This window comes from Vicugna pacos, chromosome 35 (genome assembly GCF_048564905.1).
Source record: "Vicugna pacos chromosome 35, VicPac4, whole genome shotgun sequence".
Classification (NCBI taxonomy): Eukaryota; Metazoa; Chordata; class Mammalia; order Artiodactyla; family Camelidae; genus Vicugna; species Vicugna pacos.
Window position 1 is genome coordinate 21,264,329 of NC_133021.1, and position 10,152 is coordinate 21,274,480.

Consider the following 10,152-nt stretch of genomic DNA (forward strand, 5'->3'; position numbering starts at 1 on the left):
TCTTGTGATCATCCACAGTTTTTGATTTCATAGTAAGCTGCTTTAATCCGGATTTTTGCCCTCCTGCTACGTGAGAAAATGTGTAGTGTGGTGTAGAGCGCTTTCCTCTGGTCACCCCAGAAACTTCTCCCAGAAACACAGAAGTTCAGGGTATAGGGAGTAATTAGCCAGACACCACATTTTATCCAGGTAGAAGATTATACGCTTTGTGCAGATCATTTTTTCTTGGCATGGTCCACTTCTCCTAAAGTGAGGGGCCAGAGCCCTGGAGGAGAGCAGCTGGGCCTGAGAAACCGGGGCCAGGTGACACCCAGCTGTGAGTCTCCGTACCAGTGTGAGCCAGCAGGCAAACATAAAACCCTTCACGTTTGGCAAACAAACAAACAAAAATACTGCATTTATGAGCCCTGGACTGTGATTATAATGGAGATCTTTTGGATTCGGTGTGTAGTGAGTCTCGTGTGGCTTAACGAAGTGCTAAGATGATGACTGTGTTACTGTCTTAACAGCTGGTAAGAGGCTTACTACGTGTACAGGGGAGTTCTCTTTTCAAACATGTGAAATGGAAGAATCTAATGAATACCACAGAAAATTAAAATGTTATGTGCATTTAAGATTTGAGGGGCATTTAAGACTTTAATCTCTTTAGCTTAACCCAAGTAGAGTTTTTAGATGCAGGGGCAGGCAAACAATGGCCTGCGGCAAAATCTAGCCTCCCACCTGTTTTTTAAAATATACTCTTCCTGAAATGCATTCTCGTTTGGTTTTGCATTGTTTCTGGCTGGCTGTTTTCTCTGTGGGCAGAGCTCAGTAGTTGTGACAGAGACCATGTGGCCCACGAAGCCTGACACATTGACTGACTGGACCCCTAACAAAAAAGTCTGCTGACCCTGCTGTAGAAGCTTAGCTTGCCCTATGCTTAACAAGCTGTAATGCAGGAAATACATCTGTATCTATATCTGTATGTAGAGATCTGTAAATAAATGCAGAGTGTTGCTATAAAACAGTGAATTCAGACACCTCTCGAGCATTTGTTGGGCTTCCTTTTAGGGAGATACTTACAATATCAACATGCAAGGAGAAATTGTATTAGTATGACGTTTCAAGGTAAGTTCCTTTACTGCCTCTGCACGGAGATAAACACGAGCTTAGCTAACGTTGACCTAAGAACAGAAATTGTCGGAAGCCCACTTCGCCGAAAAGTCCTTTTTAAAATGTCGGTCAGCAGAAGTAACTTCAGACAAAACGTTTCAGAGCTGCGATTGTTCTTTCTGTAACCGAATGCCTCTGCAAATGAAGTTGAGCCTGCCTGTTCAAGTCTGTCCTACCCCGCTCTCCCCAGGTGTACGCAGGCGCCCCGCCGCACAGCGCCGCCTACCTGGTCGCGGGGGCCGCGCAGCTGAGCCACCTGCAGAGCTACGGCCTCCCCCCGGAGCAGCTGCCCTCTCTCAGCCAAGGAGCCGTGCCGGCCAGCGCCGCCCCGCCCAGCCAGCCGACCCAGGCTTCTTACCCCAAGTAATTTGATTGTTGACTGTTGCTTGTGCTTAGCGCCGTGATCATCCTGTAACCATAAAAAGTGCATGAGGAAAAATCCACGGTAGATGTCACCGCTGACAGCGCACGGTCGGCCCCGTTTGTGGTGGTGAGCGGGCTCCTTGGGGACCCTCTGTCCGACTGGTTCCTGCGACTGCTGTCTTCTCTGGTTTTTTATATACACCTATTATAATGTCTTTTGTTTTTATTTGAGTCTCTGATGATATAAGCTAAGGACTTGAACAAAATGTAAATTTATGTTGGTAACTAATTTATTATCCTTTTACACAGGTTTCATGTAAAATCTAAATGTCTAGAATTACTATTTTAGAATTTATAGTTTTGTGCTGCCTCTTAAAGATAAATATTTCCTTCTTTTTACCGTGTGTGGGGATGTAGTGTATATCACAGCAAGGTAAACCATTTGCAAAGAGACAGGACGGGAAGCTCTCTGTCCCCGTGGTTCATGGGACGAGTCGCTGAATGTGAAATGCCAGGCCAGTTGTTTTGGTCATTTACTTGTGATGCCCTTGTCTTGTAAATGATTATATTTATACATTGTGTTACTCATAATTATGTAAATGCCTTTTCTACTTCAGTGGACATCTAAGCTGAAGTCATTTCTTTGAGTCGAATAAAAGATAGGCTTAAGAGTTCATCAGTGTGTAATTCCAGAAGTCATGACATTCTGACTTGCAACAGAGGTTTCTTGGTGGCACAGGCACAGTTTCTAGGAAGCTTTCCATCAATGTTGGAGTTGCCCAGAATGCTCCTCCTCTACTGCCCACACTGTTGTCTTGTTCATCCTCGAAAAAGTCACACTCTAGGGATGCTTGGGGATTTTCAAACGTATTTTTGTGGTCACATCCAGTATTCTGAGGTGACCTTATGTAGGGTAGTGGGGAAGCCTCTTACAGGCATCAAACAACAACAACAAAAAAAACAAAAGAGCACCCCCTACTGGGTTACAGAGCTCAGGAGAAAATGTTAGGTGTAGCTCTTTCTGTCTGTCCTGGGAATTAAAAAAATTTTTTTTAAGTTGCAGTTTGGTGAAAATGAGTGGAAAGATGGAAATCGGCAGGGAGCAGCTATTGAGAGCGTAACATGCTGCTGTAAAATGAGACCAGAGTGAGCAGAAGGAGGCATTGCTGAGAAGTTAGCTAGTGTGCACGAGTAACGTAGGAACCCCTCAGATACGTTAGTATCAGCCGGAAAGGCCGCCTCTTCCCCAGCTCATCCTCTGTTTCTGAATCACACGCTGCTCCAGCTGTCTTGTTACTGGAGGTGACTTGTCTTAGTTCAGGGCCTTGAGCCATTGTCCTTGCAAGTGAGATCATCTGTTGGTAGGTGCTTAAACCACGTTGTGCTACAGAGCCCAAGCGCCCTGTTGCTGTTTGCTGGGCGTTGCTCAGTCCACCTCTGCAGGCTGGATGTGGATCCCCGGCGCAGGACCTGCGCTGTAGTCCAGGGCCCGACTCTGCTGACATACTGGGGCTATAAATGTCACCTCTTGAGAAATGCATGTACATTTCAATGGATGCTTTTCATTGAGCATCTCCTTGAGATATTTCACCCTCTTTGCTTGGCTGTTTCCTCCTTATTCTTCAGTTCTTAGCTTCGTCTGGACTAGAACGCCGGTACCTCTCTTGCCTTCCACCCCTTCCTTCTCAGTTGCTGTCGCAGGACCCAGGGACACCATTTAGTCTCGTAATCTTCTCCCCACTGAGCTCTCATCTCTTGAGAGCTGGAGCTGAATCTTCCATCTTTATAGCCGCACTATGTAGCACAGAGCCTTACACTGGGTAGGAACTCAGTAAATATTTGATATGTAAATGTTCAAGTGTTGATGGGAATTTCAAGGACTGTGTTAGGCCAAGGAGATACATACTTTAATTCCTTGAAAAGGCTTCACGAAGGCTTTGAGGCAATTTTTTAAAAAGATACATAAATGTGTAACATATATATTTACAAATGCATAAGAACAGTTTGTGTGTGTGTCTGAATGAGAAAATTGATGGCAAAACAGAGCATACGACATACTTGATTCAAGCTTTCTAACAGTAAATCAAGGTCGATGAGGAATTTTTCCTCCATTTTTGATAGGCAGGTTTTTTAGTGTTCCTCAGTTCATTACCTAGGAGGCAATTTCTTATTCTTTTACATTGAATTTTGATTTTAGGGTTATCACTTTTCCAGACTTCTGTCACCCTAGGACGATCTTACTGATAACTGGGGAAGGTGGTATTGGTTTACCTATCCTGAGTGGTGGTGACAATGATAATGCTTCGGTGACCAACACTGTATACTTATTTGTCAGTTATTTCATTTTGCTTCTATTAAAGGGATTTTTTTTGTTTGTCCAAGTTTGATGCTTTAGATATAAATGAGATCATACAGTGTCTTTCTCTGTCACAAGGGCAGAGTTTTCTTCATTCTCAAGGCTAAATAATATTCAGAGAGAGAGAGAGAGTGTGTGTGTGTGTGTGTGTCTAACCTTCTTTATCCATTGATCCCTTGGCAGGCACTTAGGTGTTTCTGTATCGTGGCTATTGTGAGTAATGCTGCAGTGATCATACGAGTGCAGGTATCTCTGAGATCCTGCTTTCAGTTCCTTTGGATATATACCCAGAAGTGGGATTGCTGAATTACATGATGGTTCTGTTTTTAATTTTTTGAGGAGCCTCCATACTGCTTTCCATAGTGGCTGCACTAATTTACAGTCTCGCCATCACTGCACAAGGATTCTCTTCTCTCCACATTCTTGCCAACACTTGGTATTTCTTGACTTTGTGATAATAGCCGTTCCAGCAGGTGTGAGGTGATATCCCGTGGTTTTGATTTGCTTTTTCCTGATGATTAGTGACGCTGGGCACCTTTTCATGTGCCTGTTGACCACCTGACTGACCTTCCTTCTTTGGAAAAATGTTTATTCGAGTCCTCTGCCCATTTTTTTAGTCAAGTTGTTAGGTTTTTTTTTTTTTTTTTTTGCTTTTGAGTTATATGAGTTCTCTGTGTATTTCAGATGTTTACTCCTTATCAGATTATGTGATTGGCAAATATTTTCTCCCATTTTGTAGATTCTCTGTTTTCATTTTGTTGATGGTCTTCTTTGCTGTGCAGAAGCATTTTGGTTTGATGTAGTGCCACTTACTGATTTTTGCTTTTGCTGTCATATCCAGGGAATTACAATGAGGCCAATGTGAATGACCTTTTTACTCTATTTTTTTCTTCTATGAGTTTTACAGTTTCAGGTCTATTTAAGTCTTTAATCCATTTCAGGTTCATTTTTGTGAGTGATGTGTGTAAGACAGGGGTCCTTTCTCATTCTTCTGCATGTGGTTGTCCAGTTCTCCCAACACCATTTATTGAGGAGACTATTCTTTCCCCATTGAATATTCTTGGCTCCCTGGTCAAACATTAGTTGACCATTGATTTAGAGTTTCTTGGCCTCAAGGTGCTTACTGGCTAGTAGAGGCAAATACACACAAAATATAAAATTACAACATAAATTACAAATGAAGCTATGTTTTAGGAGTCTCAGGGGATTCAGGGAAGATTTCCAAGAAAATATGCTCAAAGTTATTCTTAGCCTGGAAGAAAAAAGTAAAAGGTTTTCTTTCATGAACAAAGACATGGTTCTCATGTTTTGTTGAAATGACATGCTGTAGAATGGCATGGTACCCCTGGAATGAGTAACATGGGGAGTAATGAAAACACATAGTATGTGGTGAGCATTACCAACAGTACAGCGTGACAGAAGGATTAAAGTCTGTGGTGGGAGATGTGAGAGATACACTTGGACTTGAATGAATGGTCCTGGATAACTTGTTAAGGAGCTTGGGTCTCGTCTGGGAAAGCCCATAAAGACCTTCTGGTGGTGGTACCATGGATGGATCAGAGGGACTAGAGTAGGAGCCTGGAGACTCGTATATTAGGCCAGAAATGGTGTCTAATTGTAGGATAGGAATGAGAAAAGAGTTATTTCATTAGCAAATGACTGTAGGTAACAAGGTGGGGAGACAGTGCAGAGCAGAGATATGAGAGAAAGGTATTCAGTGAATTGCTGGGTTTTTACCGCTGCGTGGTTGGGTGAGCGGTAGGGCTGTAAGTTGAGAGGAGTATAGCACAGAGTGGGAGTGATTAGGGTAACAGCTAACATTTATGGGATGTCGTGTAAGCACCAGGCCGTATGCTCTGTGGTCTACATGTGTTAACTCGCTTACTCCAGTAACCCATGAAGCAGGTACACGGTCTTCCCCCTTTTACAGATGAGGAAACTGAGACAGGGAGGGAGGACTAAGGTCCCATTTAGCTAAGATACAAAACTAGGCATTTTGGCACCAGAGTTTGGCCCTTAGTCTCAACATTATAAATAGCATTATTGTGGCCCTTAATGGTGTGACTAACAGCATGAAATCTGAGTTCTTGTGATACTTTATATCTCACAACACACCACCTATGGACTGATAGTGGATGCTGCCTTTAAGCATTACCTAAGTGGTTACGTTAGTTGGTGGAATGTAGCAGTAAATGACTGTCTGTTATAATAATGAACTGGTTTAATTTGTGCAGAGTACAAAAGCACTGAATTTACCAACATCTGATTGATAAACAATCTAGCACTTGAAGAAAAGTTTAGAAATAGACAGTGTTTTGAAAATTGTAGGCAATTGCCCTTTGTATAGCTTGTTTTATGTTTTGCATAGAAACGTGGAGGGGAATCTCATTGTTAAAGCTCTTAGTGTGTCTCTTTATGTAGTTAACTTGCTATCTTCCACATGGTGAAAACTCGAATATGAGGTTGGGAGTGGGATGAGAAGTAGCAGAGACATAAGTGAAGACAGCTCTGAAGGACTTCTTTTCTGTGGAGTGGGAGCAGTGCCCACGTGGAGGGTGCCTGGCAGGTGGTCAGTTACAGCAGGAGGGAGAGCAGGATACATCGGGGGTGTGGATACAGGTAGTTGATTGATAGATGTTTGGGTGGGAGTAGAGAGAAGGTCTCTTTTATTTGCTTCTCTGTTTTCAGGAAAGTAAGAGAAAGGAGGTTACCGGTTTTCTTCTTCCCTAGTCCACCAGAGCTGGTCTTAAAGGACCAGTGATTTCCACATGGCCAGACCCCGTGGTCACTTCCTTTTTGAAATCCTTTTTTTCACTTGGCCGTGCCCGTCCTTGCTGTTTTCCTTCTACTTTATTGCCACTCTTGAGTCTTCTTTGCCTACTCTTTCTTTATCTGCCTGCTCAAAACATGGACTGCTTTTCCCTCTGTTCAGTCACTCCCTAGGGGATCTCATTGAGGCCCGTGACTCTGAACGCTGTGTGTACGCTGATGACTCCCAGAGAGGTATGCTCCTCGTCCTCACCTCTGCTGGACTCAGACTTTCATAGCTGACCACCTGTTCCTTATCTTTTCCTTGGGAATCTCTTAGATACTTCATACGACATGTTCAAAACTGTACTGGGATTCTCCCTCCCCACATCTGCTGCGGTCCTTATCTGTGGTCTCTTCTGTTTCAGTGAATAGCTCCACCAGTAACTTAGTTCTCAGGCTTTACCTCAGGCGTTCTGTGATGGAATTCCCTTCAAAATCTGACGCTTCCCCGGCTCTCTACCATCGCTCTCACCTGGACCATTCCAGCAGCCTCCAGTCAGGTCTCCTTGCTTCTGCCCTGGGTCCAGGGTGAGACTGTTAAAGCCAGGCCAGATCACATCACTCTTGTGTGTCTTTCCATCTCACCCCAACACAAGCAGAACCCTTATCCTAGCCTGCCCGGCCCATGTATTCTAGGGCTCCTCTCCCCATCCATCCTGTGCCACTCTCACCTCTGCTCACTGTGCTTCAGCCATCAAGGCCTCCTTGCTGTTTGTTGAACATGCCTGGCATTTTCTCTTCTCAAAGGCTTGCTGTTCTCTTTGCCTGAAACACCTTTTCCCCTAGATAATCAGTATCACTCCCTCCTGGCTTGTACGTTCCTGTGTCTGAGGGGCCTTCCCCTGCCACCCTAGATAAACAGGAAGCTCTTGTCCCAGCAACTCTTGGTTCTCCTGCCATATGTTGTTTCTTCATACCAGTTACTACCTCTTGACATATTATATATTTATCGTCTTTTTTCTCCTTATTAGAATGTAAGCTCCTTGATGGTAGGCCTCTGCTCCCCTTCTCTCTTTATGATATCCCAGTGCGTAAATAATAGTGTTTGGCACATTACAGGTATTTAATACATATTTAGTGCATGGATTGCATGAATGAGTGAATGGTTAATGAGTGGCTTTCCTGTTTCTCTCTAAATGGCTATGTGAGTCAGCAGTTACCTAACTGAGTTTTTTTTTCCCCTCCACAGCGCCATGGTCAGTTCCGTTCAAGGAGGTACCTATCCCAGCCAGACTGCAGTGTATAGTCCTCCTCCTGCTGCTGCGGCTGCTGCCACCGATGTCACTCTGTACCAGAATGCGGGAACTAACATATCCCAGGTGCCAAACTATAATTTAACATCCGTGCTGTCTCAGCCAGGAGGCAGTCAACAGCCACCCCCGCCACAGCAACCGTATTCTCAGAAGGCTCTGCTGTAGGACTTGGGATTCCTCTTTGTGGCAAACACCTGCTAAATGTCGATGACAATACTATGAGATCCTTTAAAATCCTAAGATTTGTTTATCCTCAGCTTATAAGAGTCGAATCTTGGTCAGCAAGTTCCAATATTCCAGAAGGTAGAACTCTCTTCGATGTGCACTGATGTTTTAGAGGGTCTCCCCCCTCCCCCTCCCCTTCCCCCAGAGGAATGAAACTACTTACAACATTTAATTCCTTTCATGATATGAAAGAATTGATGCAGGATTATTTGTCTCGTGAAATTACCTGGTCTGCAAAAAGTCGAACCTACAAACACTGTTGTGGCAAATGTTATGTACATATATATTGCTGTGTAACTTCACTAGTGGCCATTTTGACTCACAGTGGTGATCATGTGAATATATTTAACTGTTAAGTTAATTTACATTGCTATTTTATTTTAATCATGAACAACTACCATGTTTCATGATGTTTTGTGTAAATCTGAGGTAATTACACTATCCTTTTAAACTGCAAGAGGACAAAGCTGTAGCATATTGACATGCAGCCGTCATATTATTCCTGTTTCAGTTTCCCATTAAACTGAACACTTCCTGTGTATCATGTCGTCCTGTAGCCTCTGCATACGACTAGCTGTCATCACACCAGTGTACAGTAGCTAAATTTTTGGTGCCATTATAGCAAGTGATTATATTATTCCCTTTTAAACGTCTACATTTAGGCATGATGTTTCAGAATATCATGGGACCATGAGACAAAAGTAAGTGGGACCACATGCTTTTTATCTTACTTTTAAAGAAATAATGTTGATTTACTTTTTCCTAGTTGAAGGTAGTAATTGGGTTTCTAAGCTGTATACTGTGTTTATTGGTGGCAGTGACACCAAAGATAGAGGCAATGGATAGAAGTTTTTCAACTGGAAAGAAAACGTGAATTACACTACATTTTCACTGTCTTGTAATTATTTAGGATATAAACAAAGTTTGACTTATCTGTCTTAGTCTTTTGAATATGTCTTTAACACATTGTATCTTTTAATTCTTCATTAAAATGGATGTACGTAGATGTTTCAAAGTAATCTATATTCCTGGCTTTGCTTAACAGTTTGTATATTTATTCTTATCTTTCCAACTGGATTTTTGGGCTGCTGTCTTTCTCTTTTAAAGTTCTAAATAGAATTATTTTGACTTCTTATTCAGTATTTTTGAATGGATGCTTTTCTTTTAATCCATGTGAAATGTGTTTCCTACTGACATTTTAATCTTCTTAAATATTTATAATTTCCCTAGTTGTGCTATACTATTACTTAACACCGTTATTTAAACAACTGAAAAACTGAGATGAGCATCATATTAGATGGATTGATTTATTAACAGATTTCACATCATAAATGAAGGTTTAATTTGTATTTTCTGAGACTGTTGTGATCAGGTAGTTTCTTTCCTTTTTGGCAAATGATTCCATGTTTGGCAAGGTAGGTTCAATTTAAAGCACCATCTTCAACTTATATGTCTCATCCTAGTGTTGTGTTTTCCTGAGTTTAGGGTATGTTGCCCTCAAATAGTAATTTTAAAATTTGAATTCAAACCTTACATTAAAATTTTTTTAATATGTTGTTTTTGATAAACATTGTCAAACGATTGTAGTCTTTTCCATTCCAGTTTGAATATTCTAGTTTGAGTGATACACTTTTTCTCAAGTTATGTTGTGTTTTTCTCTATCTTTTGATAAATTTGTAAATTTGCCCAATGGCAGATGTATCATTTTCCCATTTTATTGTGATACACTTCATGCTCTAAGATCAATGACATATTCTCTAGGATGTGTTCTGCCCTGTAGAAGTCGAAGAATGATGAAGTCAAAAAAGGCTGCCCATATTACAGTGCATATGCAGTTTTCTTAATCTATTCACACTACTAGGCTTTTATAAAGATTCAAATGATGAATACCTAAAACTGATGCTATATTAGTATGCAGTTTTCACTTAATAGGTATAAAAATACCAGATGGAAAAATTCCACTGAAAAGGAACCAGTGGGTTTTCCGTCCTT

The 10,152-nt window shown here is 41.8% G+C and overlaps 1 protein-coding gene across 1 annotated transcript in view; it reads left to right on the forward strand.

Annotated features, from left to right (window-relative positions):
- STAM (signal transducing adaptor molecule) overlaps positions 1-9,728 on the forward strand; it is a 54,959-nt gene extending 45,231 nt beyond the window's left edge. Inside the window, exons 13-14 of the mRNA XM_015249931.3 lie at positions 1,343-1,515; positions 7,872-9,728. Coding sequence (XP_015105417.1) covers positions 1,343-1,515; positions 7,872-8,100 — 402 coding nt within the window. The 3' untranslated portion in view covers positions 8,101-9,728. The remainder of the gene's footprint in view (positions 1-1,342; positions 1,516-7,871) is intronic.
- Positions 9,729-10,152: the final 424 nt, after the last annotated feature.